Below are 23,720 nucleotides of genomic sequence, written 5' to 3'. Positions count from 1 at the left end.
TATTTTGATAGGCATAAAGTTGTAATTTAATTACTATGTCCTAAATTTCCATAGGCCGATATGTTTTTGTTTCATCTGGACAACAGCCATCTGTGCAGAGGATTACTAGGCAAATGTAAAAGCTTTAAGCAGCTTTGCAGCTCCTTTTGGAATTTAATCTTAGCAGAAGGAATAGTGTTATATTTTAAGTAAGTGTTGCCATACTTTTTTTCTGTCGTATGAGTAGTTTTTGGTGTATTTTCTGTTAGGCAACTTAGAAGTTTCAACATACTCACATTCTGCGAAATGTAGTGACTAAAATATGTGGGTAGTGGATGTTCACATTTATGATAGTTGTTGGCTGTTAGAAGTTGAGGTAGGGTAGTTCTGACATCAGGAAAAATTTAAAACTTTTTAAGAGAGAAGAGGACTAGTTTTGGAGAAGAATTTTCTGGACAACTTTATTTTACTTTTAGGTAACTGCTCATCTGGTATTGAGTGATCAGATGGTATAATGTGATTACATTGCAAAATACTGACATCAGTTTGCCTGAACTTGTTCTTAGAACTCAATTGACTAGGAGTTGCTGTCTACATAAATTCAAGTTTGACATGGAAAATCCGTGTTCTTTAAACAACTAGTATAATATGTTACATATGGTGAGAGTAGCAATGTTAAATTTAGTTTAATCAACTAATTAACTAGTTGATGGATTTTCCATTGACTAGTCGATTAGTCAATAAGAGGGGGAGCTGGAGTGGGGTTAGCTACTTCTCTAGTCCGGCATCCTTAATACCTGACCAGTGCCTAACCAGAGTATTTGCCAAATCACAGGAGGTTGGTATTGTCTTAGCAGCATTACCAGCACTGCTTACTGGACTCTTAGAAGATATTCAGGGGTAAATTAGAGCTCACAGCACAGAACGCTGAAAGCCAGGACTGGTGGCTGTAAACAAACTTTATGGGACTGTGGGAAACTTAGCTATACCCATGAGAAGTGAACATCCAGCTAACTAAAATCATATTGGACCAGATGTTGACGGACTAGAGAGGCTCAATTTGTAAAAGTTAGAAGAGGAAACTGCATATCAATTTGGAAGAATTCTTGAACAAACAGACTCACAGATAGATTATCTATAATTATATATAATCTATTTTCATTAATCATTTGAATAGGGGAGTAGAAAATATGCTTATAAAATTTGTGGATGACACTAAACTGTGGGGGCAGGGGATTAGGTGGGCTTTTGAGGACAGGATTAGAATTTAAACAACTTTGATAAATAGAAGAATTGGTCTGAAATCTACGTTATAAAATTAAAGAAGTGCAAAGTACTTCATTTAAAAAGGAAAAATCAAATGCACAACTACACAATGGGGAATAATTGACTAGGCAATAATACTGATGAAAAGGATTGGTGGGTTCTAATGGATCACAAACAATGTGTTACAGTTGTGGAAAAGGCTAATACCCTTTTGCAATATGTAAACAGGAGTGTTATGTGTATGACTTGGGAGGTAATTATCCCACTGTAATTGGTTAAGCTTCAGCTGGAGTACTCTATCCAGTTCCGGGAGCCATAGTTTGAGAAGTGGACAAATTGGAGGGCAACAAAAATCATGAAAGGTGTAGAAAACCTGATCTTTGAGGAAAGGTTTAAAGAAGATTGAGGAGGCACCTGGTAATTGTCTTCAGATGTGTTAAGGTCTATTATAAAGAGGAAGTGTCAGTTGTTCTTCATGTCCACTAAAGTAGGATCAGAAGCAGTCAGCTTAATCTGCAGCAAAACAGAGATTTAGGTTTGTTATTAGAAAAACATTCTAAATATGCAGACCATTAAATACAGGAATAGACTTTTAAAGTCGGTTGTAGAATCCCTGTCATTTGAAGTTTCTAAAAACAAGATAGTGATAGAAATGTAGCCGTGTTAGTCTGGTGTAGCTAAAACAAAATACAGGACTATGTAGCGCTTTAAAGACTAACAAGATGGTTTATTAGATGATGAGCTTTTGTGGGCCAGACCCACTTCCTCAGATCAAATGGTGGAAGAAAATAGTCACAGCCATATATACCCAAGGATACAATTTAAAAAAAAAAGTGAACACATATGAAAAGGACAAATCACATTTCAGAACAGAAGGGAGATGCGGGGGAGGGGGGAGGAAGGTGAATGCCTGTGAGTTAATGATATTAGAGGTGGGGAAGGGTAGATGTCTGTGAGTTAATAGTATTAGAGGTGATCATTAGGGAAGCTATCTTTGTAATGGGTAAGATAGCTGGAGTCTTTGTTCATGCCCCTGCGGAGAGTGTCGAATTTTAGCATGAATGCCAGTTCAGAGGATTCTCTTTCAAGTGCAGATTTGAATGTCTTCTGAAGTAGGATGCAGGTGAGTAGGTCATTGAGACACTCACTTGGTTAGGCCCAGTAATGGTGTCAGCAGAGTGAATATGTGGGCAAAGCTGGCAATGGGATTTGTTGCAAGGGAAAGTACCCACCCAGAGAAATAAAAAAGCAAATTGAAAGAGCCAAACGAATACCTAGAAACCATCTACTACAAGACAGACCCAAGAAAACCAACAATAGAACACCATTTGTCATCACCTACAGCTCCCAACTTAAACCTGTCCAACACATTATCAATAAATTACAGCCTATACTGGAACAGGACACTAAACTCCAAGAAGCTCTGGGAGACAGACCCATAGTCTCCTATAGACAACCACCTAACCTCAAGATGATTCTTACCAACAACCACAGGACATACCACACTAATACCAACCCTGGTACTTTCCCTTGCAACAAACCCCGTTGCCAGCTTTCTCCACATATTCACTCTGCTGACACCATTACTGGGCCTAACCAACTGAGTTATAAGATCAAGAATACATATTCCTGCGCCTCCAGAAATATAATCTATGCTAGCTATCGTGCCGAAAGTGTCCGTCTGCTATGTACATTGGACAAACATCTCAGACGCTTCGCCAAAGAATCAGTGCCCACAAAACAGACATTAGACAGGATCACAAAGAAAAAACAGTTGCTTGCCATTTCAACCAAAAAGGACACTGTCTCAATGACATACTCACCTGCATTCTACTTCAGAAGACATTCAAATCTGCAATTGAAAGAGATTCCTCTGAACTGGCATTCATGCTAAAATTCGACACTCTCCGCGGGGGCATGAACAAAGACTCCAGCTATCTTACCCATTACAAAGATAGCTTCCCTAATGATCACCTCTAAAACTATTAACTCACAGACATCTACCCTTCCCCACCTCTAATATCATTAACTCACAGGCAATCACCTTCCTCCCCCCCCCCTTCGCATCCCCCTTCTGTTCTGAAATGTGATTTGTCCTTTTCATATGTGTTCACTTTTTTTAAAAATTGTATCCTTGGGTATATATGGCTGTGACTATTTTCTTCCACCATTTGATCTGAGGAAGTGGGTCTGGCCCACAAAAGCTCATCATCTAATAAACCATCTTGTTAGTCTTTAAAGCGCTACATAGTCCTGTATTTTGTTTAAGAACAAGATAAACACCTGTAAGAGATGATCTGAGTATACTTGGTCCTTACATAAGAATGGCCATATTGGATCAGAGCATACGTCCATCTAGCCCAGTATTCTGTCTGCTGATGATGGCTAGTGCTGGGTGCCCCAGAGGGAATGAACAGAATAGGTAATATCAAGTGATCTATCCCTGTTGTTCACTACCAGCTTCTGGCAAACAGAGGGTAGGTTGTTCCTTAATGATTGGGGATAGACTAGATAGTGTTTCTCAATCTTTTTTTTATAAAGTACCCCCTTTAAAAAAATTATAAGTACCCCCAGTACGTACAGTTTTCAAACATACATTTTTTTCTACCATTTCCACACATTTGTTTAAACAACTTAATCGTAGCCAGGTGGGTGATTATTATTTTTTTATTTTTTACACTCAAAAATGTCAAGTGCTGTAAAACTTAAAACAGTTTCAGTTTTCTCTAAATTTCAGTTGTGTTGACGTACCCCCCAGACTTCTCGAGTACCCCAAGGGTATTCGTACTACTGGTTGAGAAACACTGGACTAGATGACTATGAGGATCCCTTCCAACCCTATATTTCTATGATTCTATGACTGAGGAGTAGCAGAAGGTGTTGGGCTTTTATATGTGTTGGGTATTTGTCAGCCCTGAATTCTCTCATTCTGTGTGTGCGCGTTCATGTTGGGATGTACTAGTGCTCCTCACTTTATTGGGGTCTGGAGACCTTCTCTGTCTTTGGGTTCAATCTTCTTACCTCTCCGTGTGAGCTGGGATGAAGGGATTGAAAATAATACAGATGTAAACATATGTAATCTAGTTAAATAATTAAGATGCACAATAGGGTAGATGGTGACTACTGTGAGGAAGTATGATCTTTTTTAACCTTTAAATTGAAATGTTTTCAATTAATATTAGGTTGTTAAAATAAGGGTGCAATAAAACCCAGTGTAGTTTTCATGTTGGAACATCTAAGTTGGTTACAGAAAATGTATTTAGTAGAGAACAACTAGGCTACACTTTGAATTGCGCAAACAAACTTAATTAGAAAAATTAGGTAAGCAAACAAGCATGCAATTATTCCTTATACAATTCTACAGTTATACTTACACTGTTTCATCTTTGAATGGATGATCAGTCCACCAACAGCAGCGAAAAGTGCAGCTTTATCATTCTGAAACCTAATGGCATCCTTTCGAGGTTGATTGGAGTTCTTCTGCAATTTAGCTAAACTACCCCTTTTATAATCCATTATTATATTAATTAACATTAAATTGCTTCTTACCATAATTATATTTCTTCCACAGCACCATCTCATTATTTCTTTACATTACACACATTATTTAAATTAACATCTGCATCACTGTGCTTTCCATACTATCAATTTAATTAGCATTTTAATAAAACATTTTCAGTTCTTAAAAATGTTTGTTTAGACCAGTTATAATGAAAACATAATGGTAACGTAATGCTAGGTCATGTCCTTGGTAACTTTTACTTTCCGATAACTCTCTGTCTTCAACTGGCAGCAGGGCTGGGAGCGGTACAGCTTCATGGCCGAGAATAGGGATGTTAAAATGTGTTTATTTTGGTAAACATGTACCCGCTGAAATTTTCAGTGGGTACATGTTTACATACGAGGGGATGGGGGGGGGGAGACAGCTCTGTGAGACCCAGTGCACACAGAGTTGCTCTCCTCCCATACTGTAGCCTATTAAAAGCTGGCTCCCTGTGCGTACCAGCCACCGCCTACCCTCCTGCATTGTTCCCTCTGTTTCAGAGGCAGCAGCATGGGGAGGGGGCAGGTGGGTGCACAGGGAGCACTGGCTCCCACCACCTTCCCTCTTTCTCCCCTGCACTACTGCCTTTGTGTCAGAGGCAGCAGTGCTGGTGATATGGTGGTGCCTGGGAAGCCTGCTTAAAAGCTGGCTCCTGCCTGTACGCACCTCCCCCTGTGCTGTAGGGGGTCTGCGTATAACCGTGAAGGTAATTGTTTACACGTTTACACTCTCACATCCCTAATCGGGAGGAGTTGCTGGCACAGTGCACTGGCTCCTGGGAGCGGCAGCACCAAGCACCTCTCTGTTGCCTTGGTGTCTCCTGGGAGCAGAGCTCTGGGTTGGAGCTCTATGGATATCGATGTTTATCTGCAGGTAGACATTTGTAAACACACATGATGCTCCTGGAAGGGGCCAACAAGCCCCTGTGGCCCGAGGGTGGGAAACACGTGACTCTGTGCGCTGCCATTTGTTGGCACCACCCTTGTCAGCTCCCATTGGCCGCAGTTTCCCATTCTTGGCCATTGGAAGCAGCAAGGGATGGTGCTTGCAGGAAGGAGCAACGTGCAGAGACTTCCACTCCTCTGCCACACACAGGACCAGTCTGGCTGCTCCTGGGAATTGGCTGGTGGTATAGGCCAGGGTAGGCAAGGAACCCGTTGCATGCTGATTGTAATTTACTAGGAGATTCCGCAGGATCGACCAGTTGATGGGTTGGTGATTGCTGCGCTATAACAATATGTACAGAAGGGGAAAGGAGCACTGAGGGAGGAATTACCCAGCAACAGTGTGGCCTAATAGAAAGAGCACTGAACTGGAACTATTCCTAGCTCTTCACTGGCCTGTTGAGTGACTTTGAGCAAGTCACTTCTCTTCTATGTCCCTGTTTCCAGTTGTAAAATAGGAATAATGATGTTAAGTTATTTTTAGACCTGCTGATGAAAAGCACTATATAAAAGCTAGATCTTCCATTTTACCTAGCCACAGTAGCATATCAAGTGCTAATCTAGCTCATTCCACAATCAGCCACCTCGACCAACCATGGTTTTTTGTGGTTCTTATTTTTAATCCTGGGACTATTGTGAACTACATTGTCCTAGAAGACTATAACTGTCCAGGAGGGTCAGGGATGGAAAATATGGTAGCTAGCTGGGGTCTTAGTCTGTTGATAGCTTTGAAGATCAAGAGCAAGATCTTGACCTGGCAATGGAAGTCAGTGAATACTGTGCTTGTGGCATCTTCTCTTGTGCATAGATGGACTAACATTTTCTACTTTTTTGCATGTAGATGGAAAGTCAGTAAAAGGATGAAAGAGTACAATAAAGGTAACTCTAGAGCAGGGTTGCGGAACGTTTTTTGGGTTGTGGGCCACTAACCCACAGAAAAATCAGTCTGAGGCTGGGGGCTGCAGGGAGGCAGTGGAGGGACTGGAGTGCTACCACGAGTTCTCCAGTACTGAGGGAGACCCATAAACCTTGGGAGCCAGATCCAGGCAACCCAAGAGCTGCATCTGGCCCCCCAGCCTTAGGTTCCCCAATCCTGCTCTGGAGAGAAAACAGTGGTCATATTCGGAGATGGTTACTTTTTTGCTCTCCTGATGATATACATCAGTGGTCCCCAACACGGTGCCCGCGGGGCCATTTGTGTCGCCCGCCGTGCGCCTGCCAAGTGCTCGAGGCTGGCCTGGGCCCGGGCACATGGTGCATGCATGGAGCCGGAGCCAGACACCGGCCCCAGGAGCGCCGCGAATTGGCCGCTCACGCCCCGGGTGCGCGGCGCTTGGGGGGAGGACGCCGGCCCCGGGCACGCGGCGCTTGCGGGGGGGGGGGTGCCGGCCCCGGGCGCGCGGCGCTTGTGGGGAGGAGGGGCGCCGGCCAATTCGCTTGCAGGGGGGGCCCCCCGCCCCCGGGTGTGCATGTGTCCCCGCCCTCTGGCGCCCAGCAGGAGAACGGCCACGCCCCCTGGCGCCCGGCAGCCTCTAAAGGTTGGGGACCACTGATATACATCTATGTGGGGCAGATGCCCTTTCATAAGGACCAAGTCTAGTGCTATTTCCATTTATACTGAAGTTTTACTGTTTGGATTGGGAGGTACAGGCATCAAAGAGATACAAGTTCTACATTGCATTTTGCATCACTAGATGGAAAAACTCTTGGATTTGTAAAAATCTGGAAGGGCTCTGGATGATACAATTATCACTCATAATGGGATTTTGGCATTTTAGGGAGTCAGGGCCAGGTATTTCACTTTTGTATGTGCCTTAAAGATAAGGACTTAAGTACCTTCAGAAATGGCCCTCACTTACTAAAACAGAGGATTAAATTGGTTGAAATGGCAGTAATTAGAAAATGCCTGTGGTTTGATTTGCATTTTCTGTTTTATTAACAGGACTGCAGTGGGTAATGCTCCTTATATGAATTGATGGATGCAATAGAAGCTAAATAAACATGTAAGAAATGTTTGTGTGGTCTTTGTATTGTGCTTGATCCTGGGTTTATTTGGTAAAGACATTGTTGATTTTGGTGGGAGAGAGGGAAAGGAAGACCCCTTTTTTAAAGACTCTGTTCCTGAAATTAATTAAAAAGGTCTAGTTCTTCTAAGTCTCTTGACTTTTTGGAGCGTGGCTCGTGATTTTTGTATATCTGGGTTTGGCACTACTGCAGTACCTTGTTTTTTCTCTTTTCTTTTTAACACTGTCTCCCCTGTTGCTCTCTTACATCTAAGTTTTCTGATGGATACGTTTGCATTAGTTGGAATATGTAAATTTGCTGCAGTTATTGAGTAGTTATACCTTGTTATGATGTTGAAGATGTATTTGTGAAACAGTCTCCCAGAAATATATCCTATTTTCCAATGTTGGGCATGTCATTATATGGTTGTACCACAATGCCCTAGAACTAAGGTGAAGTTGAAAAGATTTAAGGAGCTATAAATGAGGCATTTTTGCCCTGTACTTTGAATTTCCTAAATAATTTTTTGTTTACATCTCAATCATAACACTGTGTTATGCTTCCTTCCTTTCTTTTTCCAATAAAACTTCAGTTTGCAATGGGGATGTTAGCAAATGTTTATTTTTGCAAATGTGTAACCGCTGAATTTTTCTGCAGTTACATGTTTACATGTGGGGAGGGGGCAGGTGGGAGCTGGTGCTTGCAGGGAGCTGACTTTTAAGCTGTTTACCCACAAGCACTGGCTCCCATCTGCCCCCCCCCCCCCCCGCTCCTCCTTGCTGCCTCTGATACAGAGGCGGTAGCATAAGAAGGGAGGGGAGGTGTCTCTGTGGAGCTGGTATGCGCAGGGACCTAGTTTTCTTCCCGCATGTATTGCCTTCCCCTCCCATGCTGGTGCCTCTCTATCAGAAGTAACAGCATGGGCGGGAGGGTTCAGGCAGCTTCACAGGAACCCGTGCTCTTGGGGAGGCAGCTTTTAAGCCTGCTACCCCGGGCACTGGCTCCCACTTGGTATAGAAGCAGCAAGGGGAGGGTGCGTATCGTAAGGGTGTTAACTAATGAGTAATTTACTAGTTGAGTAGTCAATGGAATTTCCATTGACTACTCAACTAATTGATAGGAACGTCTGCATTCCTCCTTTGAAATATACATTCTCAACCTTTATAAAGTACCCCTTTTAAAATAAAAATAAGTACCCCCAGTACCTACAGTTTTAGACACACACAATTTTTTCTACTGTTGCAACACGTTTGTTTAAACAACTTAATTGCAGCTGGGCAGGCGATGAAATTTTTTGAGTACAGAAATAATAAAATGCTGTAAAACTTAAAACAAAAATTCGGTTTTCTCCAAATTTCAGTTGTGTTGATGTACCCCCCCCCCCCAGACTTCTATTGGGTACCCCTAAGAGTATTCGTACCACTGGTTGAGAAACACTGCTGTAGACAACTGAAGTTTAAAGCAGTGTTTCTCAGATGTCGCCACCGGGGGGGGGGGGGTCTGTTCTTGTAGTCACAGCCTACTGGACAGTAATGGTGGGGCCAAGTGGTGGCTCCTTTCTTGGGGCTACCAGCAGTGGTTGTGCCTTGTCCTCTGTCTGGAGACTGAAAAGCGGGAGGAGAACAGTTTCTCACTTTCATGGGGATGGTGTGGTTGGGCTTCAGCCCTGTGGCAGACTCCAGTCACGGAGCTTAGGGCTACCCCCAGGGCTGAGTAAGTCTGCTGTGAAAATTGGTATTTGTATGTTTCTTTAATATCACTTTTCTCAGCAGACTTAGTAGTTAGCAAGTTTTTTTTTAAATTAAAGGAACCAAAAAACAAAAAAGGGAAAAAAGACAAGTATGTGCTAAATGCCCTATTTTTGTTTCTATGTTGTTTAGGTCCGGTAAAGAATAGAGACAACTGTACATTATTTTTATTGAGTCTGCAAAAACAAAAACAAAACCCCTACATAAGTAAACTGCAATGATTTAGACATGTATGTCATATTTATTTAACTTAAAGTTAATGAAGTATTTTAGGAAAAAATGTTAGAGCTGCCACCAGCAAGAGTTGGTGGCTGCAGTCTGAGGCTACCAAAAATGTATTGAGAACCCCTTAAAGTCTGAAGTGCTCTGTTACAAGTGATTTGTTGCAATGATATCAGAACAAAATATATCTGTGCTGTAAAAGTCCTCAGAAGAAACTCATTTGAGGGTATCATTGACATTGTTCATCAGAGCTAGGTCTGCCTTCCTGTGGAGTAAAAAGTGGGCCTGTTCCTCTAAAGGTGCAGATAGCTATGGATGTGTATAGCTCTCAACACAGCTGCTAGACTAAAGGTAAAGACCATCCTTCTGGAGGCCTTATGTCTCTATGCTGGTTTCTAGATCCAGAGCAGTGTGACACCTGTGGGTCTAATGCTGCTTTCTCTTTTTCCGGGAAGACCCAGAGAGCTTTATTTTACAAGTGCAAGTACTTTTGGTTTCCCGAAGGCCAATATTGTAGTCAATGACTAGGCCAATACGTTTGTTCCATTCAGCATATTTGAATCTCTCCCACCCTGTTTTTTGCTGACAACTGTTGTTTCAATTTTTTTTTTTTTTTGTATTTTAAAATACAAAATTGAACTGGTTGTCAAGTGGTGTGACTTTTCTTTAAATTCAAACCTATATTTTTTTCCCACCAGGTTGATACTCTTCCTTTGCTCTTTCTGAATCAGGTATACTAATTTCAGAGCTTGGAAGACAATTATTTTTCTCTTAGGTAATAAGCCCACAGAGATGAGTCTATGATGTAACTGTATTTAATATTTATTTATAGAAGAGCAGCTACTTGGTTATGCTGTTTGATATAACATCCTTAATACTTAAGAGAAACCATTTTACCATTTCTCTAATGATGTACACCACTGTAAACAACTATTGGATTAGTTTATCTGCATTACGATTTTCTTTATCCTCTTTATAGGATGCTTGGTGGAGTGTTTAGATAACCTTAAACTACTTAGCTTGTAGTTTAAGGTTATCTAAACACAGTACCAAAAATTGCCTTTTCTGGTTGTCTGTTTAAATATTGGTTCTACTTATTGTGCTGTAATCACTAGGTTTCATAGATTTGTTTTTATATAGACAGTTCATATGGCTTGAGCCCGGAAGCATCTGTTTTATGCTTGTTTTGATCTTCTAGCTGTGTGAGATACTATTGTTAATCCAAAACTTTCTTGCTATTTTAGGAGATGCCTAGATAGGAGACTTTACCAGTAATTGTACTACTAAATACTTCACTGTTGACCCAGTTGCTCAGGTACCTTGACTGTCTTTGTTGCTATGGGAGATTGGACAACCGTTACAGTGCCAGCGCTGCCATCAGGTAACTATTGTATTTTAGAAGACAAAATTGGGAAGAATTTTAATGAATGGGGTTGGAGTATCACTAGTAGCACAGTATTTTACAGGCAGCTAAACAGAGTAGGGTTTCATTCATAAAATATCAGACTCCTTAAGTGGAAATGTCAAATAATATAATTGTGTCTATACTGTACAATTACTACAGAATTGTTACCACTAAAAATTATTTCACCTTGTGTGAGAGAATTCTATGAATTTATGCTTTGTCCAGTCAGTGAATGTCTCACATTGCTGCAACTTTTCTGTTCAATGTTTCTTTTCTCCCATGTTTTGATTAACAATGCATTAAAGACAAGAATTGTTTTATGTTTAGGGTGGTGAGGGGGCGTAGATTAAAATGTACAATGAAAATTAATATATAAGAATCCTAAGTACAAATGTTAAGAATGTATGAGAAATAGTAACTAGTAGTTAGAATGATTTTTGTGAGAATTTATTTGGGAGAGGACAGCACATTTTTCATGAGAATACCTTATTTAAAATTGTTTTGGTAGAAACTTAGCTTCTTAGCATTTTGTTTTTAATGATTCTAAATATCACTTCTAAAGTTCCTAAACAGTATGAGTAATCCTGTTTTAGTCTCTTGAATGTATTAAACAATTAGTTCTATCTTGTTTAATAATATTTTGAATTGTAGCTAGCAAAAACACTTTGCTGAATACCTCAGAAAAAAAGATGTGCCCCTCAAGCTTAAACATGCAACAAGTGCAACACTCACCACTGCCTTTGTCCAAAAGTCCGCACAGCTCTTTCAGTGCCTTCTGCACAGATGAGAATGTTGAACAGTGTGTCTCCTATCTTAACAGGGTAAGCCACTTTCTCAGTTGGGGCTATTAATATAAACATTAGTCAGTTGCGGAAATGAGTGTTCTGTGGGGTGAAAGAGTTTATTCCCATGAAGTAAGTTTTTCTTTGGTTCCTATTTGAAAGCCAAAGGGGTTTTTTTTTCTTGTAAAAATGTATGTATTCTAGTATGATGTCTCCAAGTTTGGAAAGGATAGCAAGAAATTGGTCCAATTATTGCTTTCTCTATCTCTTACTAGGAGTTGACAACCTTAGGTTTCCCTTCTCTTTATTCGGAGTGCAATGATAGAGAATTAAATGTAGTATCCATCATAAATTGTATGAATGAACTACTTATACTCCAACGCAAGAACCTTCGAACTCAGGAAGAAGTGGAAATCCAGCATCTGAAATTGGGTAGTGACATGGACCACTTGCAGAACTGCTATGCTAAAGTAAAGGTAGATAATCAGTTCTCTCTAATTGATATAATGCAATGTGGAATGTTCAGTTAACCTTACTGAGAATAACAATTGTTATTTTGCTGATTTATCAAGACTTGATTATCGTACAAGTATTTTTTCTAGGTGTGTTTTTTAACTAATTGAAAACTCATTACATATAATGTAAAATGAGAGGAATAAATAGCTTTTTAAAACTATTTAGTGACCATCTGTTCCCAAGAAAGCTTGATTAGACTAAAAGGTAGTGATCTTGTAAGATTTGGTGGGTTTATCTTTAAATAGGATATTGTGAGTGTTTCTAGATTTTTCAACCTTTGAAAATAAATCACAAGAAGTACAACAACTTTATCCATTTGCTCTTCTAATATACCTTATCTTGTTTCCAAAGGACCATCTCCAAAGGCGAGCATATAGCTCGTTTTCCATATCCGTTCAGTTCTTGGCTTCTCCGAGAGGCCTGACGACAACTGTCTTGTCATAGTATTTATTCAAAAGCAGTCAGCAACACTTTTGGTCACTGTCTTGAATTTACACCAGCTTGGTAGACGAGGCTCCATAATCTGTTACAATCCAGTCTCCCAAAATTTTAGGCTAAACTGTAAATGTCAGTGTGTTATTGATAATGATTTAGATGGCCGGAACTTAATGGAAAAATATATTTTATAGTAAGTATAGATGCTGAGTTGTGGCTCAGCACTAACGTAAGCTTCTCTTCTATGGTAACACCCTAGCAAAGCTGCTTTTGTTTTCAGTGATTTACTCAGCCCCCGTTAGTTTTGCTTTACAAGAAGATTGACTATCCGTACCACTTTTGCTAGTATTTGTATTGCAATAACACCCACAGTTTGAATCAGGATCCTGTTTTTCTAGACTGGGGTCGGCAACCTTTCTGAAGTGGCATGCCGAGATTTAATCTTCTTGCCCTTGGTTGCGCTGCTCTCCCGGGAGAGGGACGAGGGCTCTCTCCACTGTGCGCCTCGCTCAGTCTCCTACCCTGGGCTCCACTCCAGTTTTTCCTGTGTGGAGGGAAGAAACAGAGTGCATATGCTTCCTTTGAAACTGGATGCAGCATGGAGCCTCAGGGCTCCCCGCCTTTGTAGGAAGCCGGCACTGGCTCCAATCTTGTGGGAGGTGGGATGCTGGATCGCCAGCATGGGCTGGGGTCAGGGTGACTTGTGGGGGATCAGTGAAATGGGGTAAAGTGGAGGCAGGTGGGTGATCCTTGGGTGTCTAGCCCTCCTGGAGATGGGGTCCAGTCCATGACATCCTCACCTTCCTGCCAGGGATCCAGACACTCAGGGGGCAATGCAGCTTTGGAGCAGGGAGATTCTCCCCGCCCCCACATACACATTTTCTTCTCCCCTCACCAGCCCCCACCATCACTCAGCCCCAGAGCCGTAGCCTGGGCAGCACTCAACCTCTAGTACAGTGGTTCTCAAACTTTTTGGTCCATGGACCACCTGGCTCAATGGAAACCTTTTTGTAGATTGTCAATTGTAAATGAAAACTCACTGTTAATTACATAATTATATCTGAGCCATTTTGCTAGTGCTGCAGCTAGGAAGAATGGATTAATTTATATTAACAGACTGAGCCTTTTAATTTTCTTATGTTAGTTTATCAAACTTCATTTTAAATAAAGTAAAATATTAATTTATGTCCAACAGAAAAGGTTTCAATTTTTTCTTTGTTTATTGCAGGGGAGGGGAACTGTCAGTTGGGGACCCATAAGTGAGAAGCAAAAAAAACTACTTCAAAACCTCACAACCCTCTGAGCCTGACCCCATCATACCCCAGTCCTCATGTCGCCCATTACCTCCTCACCCTGGCTCCTGTTTCCCCCACCCCTGGTCCCCACTCCTCCCATGGGGTGTGGATGTTCCTGGCTCTGTGCAGGGTTCCTGTGTCACCCGGTGGAAGCAGGTGGGTAGCTGGGGTGGCTGTTGGAGGCACCGGGGGTGGACTCCCCAACCCCATAGCTTACTTCTCACCCAGCCCCCCCACTGCCTCATCACCCCCAGCCCTTGACACTCTGGATCTTCCCTGCCCATCTCTGCTGTCCTGGCCTTGTGCAGGGTCTCTGTGCTGCCCAGAAAAGGCGGGTGGGGAGTAGGGGCAGCTCTCAGGGTCACTGGAGGCGGACATGAGTGGGCACCTGGGTCTGGTTGGATGTTTCTTCACCTCTGCTCCCGCCATATGCCCTGGAGCTGTGCTCCAAGCCTCGTGGATGCACAGGATCCAGGGTGGGAAGGGCTGAGCTCTTGCTGCAGACTGTGTGTGCCACTGAATATCGGTTCGTGTGTCGTAGTTTGTCGACTCCTGTTCTAGACACTGTACGTGAGCCCACAGGAAGACAGCACTTCTGTCCTGAGGAGCATATTATATGTGTGGAAACAATGCTGGCATGTAACATGACAGTTGCATGAAATGGCTGTTTTACAACTGTACTTCAGATTTAAAAAAAAAAACCCCAAACCTCTTAATTTATGTATTATATTAACACATTAACACATGGCTTCAGGATTTGTAGAGGTCTGCATGTTTTAAAGAGCTTTCAAATAAGGTTTCATCCCACAAAACAACTAGCATCACATCTTGTACTTGCTATTTCTGACTCTCAAGAGCCAGAACTACCACATAGCGAGTAGATTTTAGCATGGCGAGGCCACACAGCGCGGTCTGTGCATGTGCAGCATGCACTTCCGCGCAGCTGGCGAGTGGGGCTCGCTGCTGCTTGGCGAGCCCTATTAATTAGTAACACAGGATTTTAGAAAATCATTTAAGATCAGAGTTTTAAATATCTGCAACACTTGAAAAAAATCTGTTAAGAAAAGAAAGTAAAAAATTCTTTTAAGCCATTAAACACCTATGTAAACTTTGTTTGAAATGCAGTCATACAAATGTCCTCCTAGTACCCTCCCATGTAGCCTGCTTTTCCATCCCCTACCAATCCAGCCAGACAGAGAGAACTGCAGTGAGTCAGGACACCCCAAACAAACTCCCCTCCCCCCACCTCTACCTCACTGAACAGATCAGAGCATCCACCCACCCCTTTTCCCCCACCTACCGCTATGCAATCTGCTCCCCACAGCTCAGGTGGGGGTTGGGATAAAATCCTGCTTCTCAAACTAGCAGGTACCAGCTGTCTGTCCTGTCCTAACTCCAAGCTAAAGCACAAATTATCCATACCTCCCCCACCTCACAGCACACACACTCACTCCCCTCCTCCCCCCAGCTCCAACTCACCCCAATGCCATCACTCATCCACCCCAACTTCCTCCACTTACCCCATGCAGTCAGCCCCTTATCTTCCTTTCCAGGAGTCTTGAGAGTGCTAAGTTTCTGCCTCCCTCTCTCTCATGTAGACAAGATTCTCCAACCCCCCCTCCCCTCTGATTCCTCCCTCAGCCAATTAATTAATTACTCCCTCCCTCTCTATCCTCCTCCAGCCACTTAATGTCTGCTTCTCGCTTTTTACCTGCTCTGGGAGCTTCTTAGTTTCAAGCAAGGAGCAGCCCTGTATAGCTACTTGCTCAGCCAGAGGAGACACCCCTCCCCTGCCAGTCAGCTGAGCTCCCTGACTGCTTGGGAGCTTTGAACTTCTGAGAAGAGCTCAGAAAACTGCTGTGTGGTTGTGCAGACTTACAGGGAATTTAGTTTAACACCTCTACATATTCCTTGATGTATGCAAAGAAAAGGGCCCTGTGAACTCTGCTGTTAAAATGCGGGTATTTTTGTAAACGTGTAACTGCTAAATGTTTCAGTAGTTATACGTTATGTGCAAGGGGCAGGCAGGAGCCAGTGTTCACAGGGAGCCCCCTGTGAGTACCAGCTCCCCCTTGCACACCCATGGTGAGGCCATGGTGGGGGGGAGGGCGTATGTGTTGTGTAGGTGGCTCTGAAGGAGGTGGCACATGCAGGGAGCTGGCTTGAAAGCTGGCTCCCCACATGTACCAGCTCCCACCTCCTGCCCCCCTCCACTTGCTGATGCCTCTGATACAAAGGCAGCAGCATAGGAGAGCTCATGTGTCCAGGGGAGCTGGGGTACTCATGTGGAGCTGGCTTTTAAGCTGACTCCCTGCAAGCACTGGATCCTGCCTGCTGCTCCTCCCTGGCACTGCTGCCTGTGGGAGGCAGCAGCGAGGGGTGGAGGAACAGCTGGCTTTCTGTAAGCACCAGCTCCCACCTGCCCCTCCCAGCGCTGCTGCCTCCATGGGAGGCAGCAGGAGTGGAAGGGGTTGTGCAGGTGGCTCTGTGGGATGTGGCACTGTGGGTAGTCGGCTTGAAAGTTGGCTCCCCAGACGCACTGACTCCCACCTCCTTCCTCCCTTCCCATGTTGCTGCCTCTCATACAGAAGCAGTGGTGGGAAGTAGGGAGGAGGAGGGCTGCGTGTAACCATTAGGGTTAACTGATGAGCCTGGACACACATCCCTACTGCAGAGCTAAACTCTAGCTAAGGTATTTTTTTTCGTAAAGCACAAAAGTAATTTCTGTATGGTTATGAAGAAAACCTTCAAAAGTGTGGTATTTACTTGAATATGCACTGAAACAGTGTCTGTAGAGAAGATCTGAGTTTCCTTATTTGCCTCTGTGATGACTATTAAAAAAATCAACATTTTTGTGTTGATAATTTTAGCAGAAACATTCAGCTGTTGTACTTAACCAAACCAAAAAAAGACCTCACTGCTAAACCATCTAGTTTCTGCTTTGACTGTTACAGAGTAGGCATGCATTGTAGCATATTAAAAGTAGTAATGCCATGTTGCTTGTATTCATTTCTGTATTAAACTCAGTAAAAATCTCCACAAAGTGAAGCTGCTGCAGAATTAGCAATATGCTGCCTTGGAGAACCATGCTATTGAGACCTCTTGGTGTAAAAAAATGAAGGTTAATTTGCCATGTGGGGAGGGGCCTTGCATGTATACTGGACTTGTGATATTTCAACAAGAAACAAACTTGTTTCAGATTATTTTCTTTTGTATATTTAAATTGAGATTCCTTTTTTAGGAGCAATTGGAAGCTTCTAGAAGGGAAATAGTGGGACTTCAAGAAAGAGACAGACAACAGCAATGTAAGAACAGAAATCTGCACCAATTACTTAAAAATGAAAAAGATGAGGTGAGTCAGCCTGTACAAATCATTGACAGTTTTGACTAATTTTTCAGAAAACCTTAGGTTTTAGTAACTAGTTATTTTAAAAAGATCTATAAATTCAGGCTTGCATAGAGAAAAAGTTAGCAAATTTTGTGTGGTCACTGTGAAGTTTGGTGTACTTATGTGCAAATGGCAGTGCTCTCGTTGCAGAAATAGACATGCAATCGTGTGATAACTTTTTTTAAATGTGTCCTTCTAAGTAGTACTCTGAGGCTAGGCACCAAGACTCAGTTATTTGCCAAAAGCCTTTCTACCAATTTATAACGAAACCAAAATAATACCTCAGATATGTGTTGGAGAAAAACAAAGAAAAACAAAAAATGCAGACATACAAACCTGGAAGAGGGACTAGAATCCTCATGGACGTTTACTGTAAACAATACTTTGCCTAAAGTAACTGCTTAGGAAAATCCTGAACAGGAGTTCTATGTGCACATGCATGTATCCCAAGGGTATCCATATATAATTAGCATCCTACTGTTCAGCTAAAAAGATTAGACAGACACTGAAAGTTACTAGGCCTTTAAAATTAATATTTTATACAAATGTTTACACTAAGCTCTTCTTTGTTTTTATGTTTAAAGAAATGTAAAGGAATGCATGAACTTTAGATGAAAATTTATGGTGTTCGGGAATTTTTTTTAGGTACAAAAATTACAAAATATTATTGCGAGTCGGGCTACTCAGTACAATCATGATATGAAGAGAAAAGAAAGAGAATACAACAAACTAAAAGAGCGCTTACATCAATTAGTTATGAACAAAAAGGATAAAAAAATAGGTAAGTATATTTGTAAAATCACATTATAGTTATACTGTAAATCAGCATTTTCATAATATTTATTTACTTTACCATTTAGCATTAACAATATGTCAAGCTCCTTATTTAGAATGCACTTGGGTAACCAAAATAGTAGATCACCAGGAAGGAGTGCATAAAATATGTAGCATTTAATTAAACTTAAATGTAAAGAAAACTTTGATCTTCTATTTTTGCGAGTATAACAGTGCCCTTTAATAGTTTTTAAGTATTACCCCTTGTTTTGATAGGCATAAACCAGAGAAGGCCAGTTGACTACCTGTTGAGAATCATGACCAATTCCCCTCTTACAATTTCTACCTTTGTTAGTACAGGCAGTCCCCGGGTTACATGGATCCGACTTACATCGGATCCCTACTTACAAACGGGGTGACGCAACCCCGCACTAGCTGCCCCCCTCCCAGCAGCCCAGGGAGACGCGGAGCGGCTTTTCTCAGCAGACACCTCAGCTTGAGAATAAAGGACTGAGGGAAGTGAGGTGTGGGAGAATAAAATTGAGCTCTGGAGAAATGTTTGGCTAGAGTTTCCCCTACAATATGTACCAGTTCCGACTTACATACAAATTCAACTTAAGAACAAACCTACAGTCCCTAACTTGTACGTAACCCGGGGACTGCCTGTACCACTTCAGATCTGATGGCTCTAGGAACAGCTCTGAATCCTAATGTAGACAGGATTGTTTGGAGCAAAGAACTATATTGTGTCCACCAACTACAAATAGGTTTGATCAAAACTGCTTAAAATTTTGCATCCAGCTGGTAGCCTAGAACTGCACTAATGTTAGGGATACTCTAGAGAGGAAATAAACCTAGTGTAAGTACAGCTTGGAGAACGAGAAGTGGGAAGCAGGTCACCTGATTGCAACTTCTATTAACAAAAAAATAATCTCAGGTGCTTTGCAACTTCTATTAAAAAAACTCATAGGTGCTCTGCCACTTCTTAATAAGACACAAATCATATGACAACCATTAAGCTAGTCTGTCACAAGATAGTGAGTGTTTGTTCCAAGAGAGGTTTCTTCAGCCCATGACTGCAGAAGCTCCTTACACAGTATCATTTATAGAGCACATTGGGCATAAGATATCAGTATGGCTCTTGTAATGTTGCAAAAATACTCTTAGCATACATGCAGTGAAGTATCCGGTACTACATAGTTTAAAAAGAGATTCCATCATCTTAGAAACTCTACATTCTTTTTCATGTATTAATTGTAGATGTTACTTATAATTCTGCCATCAAAATTTCCTCTCGTCCTTCCATTATTTCCCTTTCTTTTTTTGTTTTTGGGAGAGTTTGGTCTCATGTGAGTCAAAAGATTTATTTTTATATTCAATCATGACAGTACCTTAATGTAAAGGCAAATGTAGGGTAACTTGAATATTTAGATACACTTTTGGGATTTTTACTTCACTTTGAAATGTTTTTAATATCCCTTCTGATTTGTAGCTATGGATGTTCTAAATTACATCGGCAGAGTTGATGGGAAGAGAGGTGCTTGGAGAACTGGTAAAACAGAAGCCAGGTAAGTTAATAGCTGAATACATATATATACGTTAATGAAAATGTATTTTGTAATTATTTATTGTAAGGCTACTGCTTTCAGGAATGAAGAAGACATGTACAAAGTTCTGTTAGGTGGTTATGAACATTGTCAAAAACAACTTCTGATGGAAAATGCTGAGCTCAAAAAAGTTCTTCAGCAAATGAAGAAAGAGATGATTTCACTTCTCCCACCAAAGAAGCAGAAACCCAAGGAAAGAGCTGAAGATGGAACAGAGCCTGTAAGTTTTTATTTTTTATATTTATATTGAACAAGTACAGGCAGTCCCCGGGTTATGTACAAGATGGGGACTGTAGGTTTGTTATTAAGTTGAATCTGTATGGAAGTCGGAACTGGCATCCAGATTCAGCCGCTGCTGAAACTGACCAGCGGCCGACTACAGGAAGCCCGAGGCAGAGTTGCTCTGCCCCGGGCTTCCTGGAATCAGCCGCTGATCAGTTTCAACAGGCTGAATCTGGACGCCAGTTCTTACATACAGATTCAACTTAAGAACCTCAGGTGTCCCCAAGTCAGCTGCTGCTGAAACTGATCAGCGGCTGATTCCAGGAAGCCCGGGCAGAGCAACTCTGCCTCGGGCTTCCTGTAGTCAGCGCTGGTCAGTTTCAGCAGCGGCTGACTTGGGGACGCCTGGGGCAGAGCAGCTGGGGTGCTGCTGGGTTGCTCCAGTAGCGCCGCTCCTCGGCGCTGCTGGACCAACCCGGCAGCACCCCAGCTGCTCTGCCCCAGGCGTCCTGATTCAGCCGCTGCTGAAACTGACCAGCAGCGGCTGAATCAGGACGCCTGGGGCAGAGCAGCTGGGGTGCTGCCAGGTTGGTCCAGTAGCGCTCAGAGCGGCGCTGCGGGACCAACCGGCAGCGCCCCAGCTGCTCTACCACAGGCGTCCGGAGAAAAGCCTGGTCTGCTGGGCGGGGGGGCCTCAGATAGTGGGCCCTCCCCCCAGCAATCTGAGGCCCCTCCGCCCAGCAGACCAGGGAGATGCGAGCGGCGGACCGAGACGCACCGCGGTCCCGCTGCCCGGGTCCTCCGCGTCTCCCTGGTCTGCTGGTCTCCAGCAGGGAGACGCGGAGCAAAGCCTCGGAGCACGCGGGCAGCGGGACAGCCCAGACGTGCCGCGGCTGTCCTGCTGCCGGCGTCCTCCGAGGCTTTGCTCCCCGTCTCCCTGGTCTGCTGGGGGGGCTCTCCCCCAGCAGACCAGGGAGACGCGGAGAAGCTTTTCTCGCCCCGGAGGACACGGGCGGCGGGACCGCGGCGCATCTGGGCGTCTCGCCGCTCCCGTCCTCAGGGGCGAGAAAAACCCCGTTCGTCACTGCGGATCCGACATAAGTCGGATCCACGTAACTCGGGGACTGCCTGTACTATGCACAGTTAATGGATCACACAATATTACCCAAGCTTCTTAAAACTTGCTACTTCCACTAGTTACGATGTCTCCAGAGGAGCCCACTGTTTAGATGGACCCAAGTAGGCTACCTAAATCCTGCATTTGCTCCTATCAATTAGGGATGTAAAATCTTGTTTAAAAAGTTGAGTTCAACTGGTTATCCGGGATCTCATAGGTGGGGCGCCGGCTGGGCTCGAGTAGCCCCTCACGTCCACAGCATAGGGGGACCTGGCTGGCTGGAGTGGTTCCACACCCTGCTCATGGCTGCTTCAGCCTGGCCAGGCCACCAGTAGACCGCTCACATGGTAAGTATTACCCAGTAAGGTTGATGCTTACTGGTTAACCAGTTAACCCTTTACATCCATAATATCAATATTTGGGTATAGAAAATGGGGTAAGGTGCTGATTTTCAATGCTCTAATGTGAACGTAAGAATGGCCGTATTGGGTCCATCTAGCCCAGTAGCTTGTCTGCCGACAGTGGCCAGCACCAGGTGCCCCGGAGGGGGTGGACCAAAGACAATGATCAAGCGATTTGTCTCGTGCCATCTGTCTCCAGGGACACCATTCCTACCCCCTGGCTAATAGCCTTTTATGGACCTAACCTCCATGAATTTATCTAGCTTCTCTTTAAACTCTGTTATAGTCCTAGCCTTCACAGCCTCCTCTGGCAAGGAGTTCCACAGGTTGACTGCCCCGTGTGAAGAAGAACTTTTGCTTATCAGTTTTAAACCTGCTACCCATTAATTTCATTTGGTGTCCTGTAGTCCTTATATTATGGGAACTAATGAATAACTTTTCTTTATTCACCCTCTCCACACCACTCATGATTTTATATACCTCTATCATATCCCCCCTCAGTCTCCTCTTTTCCAAACTGAAAAGTCCCAGTCTCTTTAGCTTCTCCTCATATGGGACCCATTTCAAACCCCCTGATCATTTTAGTTGCCCTTTTCTGAACCCTTTGCAAGGCCAAAATATCTTTTTTTGAGGTGAGGAGACCACATCTGTACACAGTACTCAAGATGTGGGCGTACGATAGTTTAAAAAGGGGCAGTAAGATATTCTGTGTCTTATTTTCTATCCCTTTCTTAATAATTCCTAACATTTTATTTGCCTTTTTGACCTCTGCAGCACACTGTGTAGACGTTTTCAGAGAACTATCCACGATAACTCCAAGATCGCTTTCCTGATTTGTCGTAGCCAAATTAGCCCCCATCATATTATATGTATAGTTGTGGTTATTTTTTCCAACTATTCCTTTACACTTATCCACATTAAACTTCATTTGCCATTTTGTTGCCCAATCACTCAGTTTTGTGAGATCTTTTTGAAGTTCTTCACAGTCTGCTTCTGTCTTGACTATCTTAAACAGTTTAGTATCTATCATCCACAAACTTTACTTCCTCACTGCCTGCCCCTTTCTCTAGATCGTTTATGAATAAGTTGAACAGGATTGGTCCCAAGACTGACCCTTGGGGGACACCACTACTTAACCCTCTCCATTCAGAAAATTTACCATTTATTCCTACCCTTTGTTTCCTGGCCTTTAACCAGTTCTCAATCCATGAAAGGACCTTCCCTCTTATCCCCTGACAGTGTAATTTACACAAGAGCCTTTGGTGAGGGACTTTGTCAAAGGCTTTCTGAAAATCGAAGTATACTATCTCTATTGGATCCCCCTTGTCCGCATGTTTGTTAACCCCTTCAAAGAACCCTAATGGATTAGTAAGATATGATTTCTCTTTACAGAAACCATGTTGACTTTTGCCCAACAAATTACGTTCTTCTTCGAGTGGTTGCTCATGTCCATTCAAAGTAGGTGTGCGCGCCGCGTGCACCACATCTTCCGGAGCGTTTTCCCTAGCAGTACCCGTAGTGCCGGCAAGGCGCCCCCTGGAGTGGCGCCTCCATGGCGGGGCATAAGTACCCCTGCTGGCGCTGCCCCACCTCAGTTCCTTCTTACCGCCGTGTCGGTCGTTGGAGCTTCTCTCTCTCTATAGCTGTTAGGCTTAGATAGTTTAATGGTTCCCGTTTCTTACTTTGTAAATAGTTGTGTAGTTAGATAGGTTTTTTGTTTTGTTCCTTGCCCCCCTTGGGGGTAAGGAATGCCAGGGCCGCAAGGCTTTAAAACGTGCGCTGACTGCGGGAAGTTTATGCCCAGGGGCGACCCACACGACAGCTGCCTTAAGTGTCTGGGTGAGGCCCATTTGGCAATAGCCTGCAAGATCTGCAAGTCTTTCAAGCCTTGTACTAGAAAGCACAGTTTCCCGCTTGAAGCTTCTCCTTATGGAGACGGTGCTTCAACCGGCACCGCTGGACCAGCCTGCGGTGCACAGCGCACCGGCCTCGATGTGCGAGACCGGGCACCGGGCGGCGGCGGCAGGCTCCCGGCACCGGTCTAACTCTCCCCCTTCTAAGAGGGTGAAGA

General features: G+C 43.3%; 1 protein-coding gene across 6 annotated transcripts in view; it reads left to right on the top strand.

The window, feature by feature from the left end:
• SSX2IP (SSX family member 2 interacting protein) overlaps window positions 1–23,720 on the top strand; it is a 62,123-nt gene that overhangs the window by 7,008 nt on the left and 31,395 nt on the right. For 3 of the 6 annotated variants that reach the window (XM_075936365.1, XM_075936364.1, XM_075936361.1), the window contains exons 2-8: window positions 10,952–11,088; window positions 11,764–11,933; window positions 12,170–12,370; window positions 17,382–17,492; window positions 18,174–18,309; window positions 19,795–19,870; window positions 19,952–20,129. In XM_075936365.1, the coding sequence (XP_075792480.1) occupies window positions 11,046–11,088; window positions 11,764–11,933; window positions 12,170–12,370; window positions 17,382–17,492; window positions 18,174–18,309; window positions 19,795–19,870; window positions 19,952–20,129 (915 nt within the window). In that variant the 5' untranslated portion in view covers window positions 10,952–11,045. Of the gene's footprint in view, window positions 1–6,574; window positions 6,613–7,675; window positions 7,737–9,695; window positions 9,716–10,951; window positions 11,089–11,763; window positions 11,934–12,169; window positions 12,371–17,381; window positions 17,493–18,173; window positions 18,310–19,794; window positions 19,871–19,951; window positions 20,130–23,720 lie in introns of those variants that run through there. The other 3 variants (XM_075936363.1, XM_075936362.1, XM_014572097.3) reach the window with 3 other exon arrangements.

Source organism: Pelodiscus sinensis, chromosome 9, assembly GCF_049634645.1.
Source record: "Pelodiscus sinensis isolate JC-2024 chromosome 9, ASM4963464v1, whole genome shotgun sequence".
Classification (NCBI taxonomy): domain Eukaryota; kingdom Metazoa; phylum Chordata; order Testudines; family Trionychidae; genus Pelodiscus; species Pelodiscus sinensis.
The sequence above is the reverse complement of the archived record's forward strand: the minus strand, read 5'-3'. Positions and strand labels throughout refer to the sequence as shown.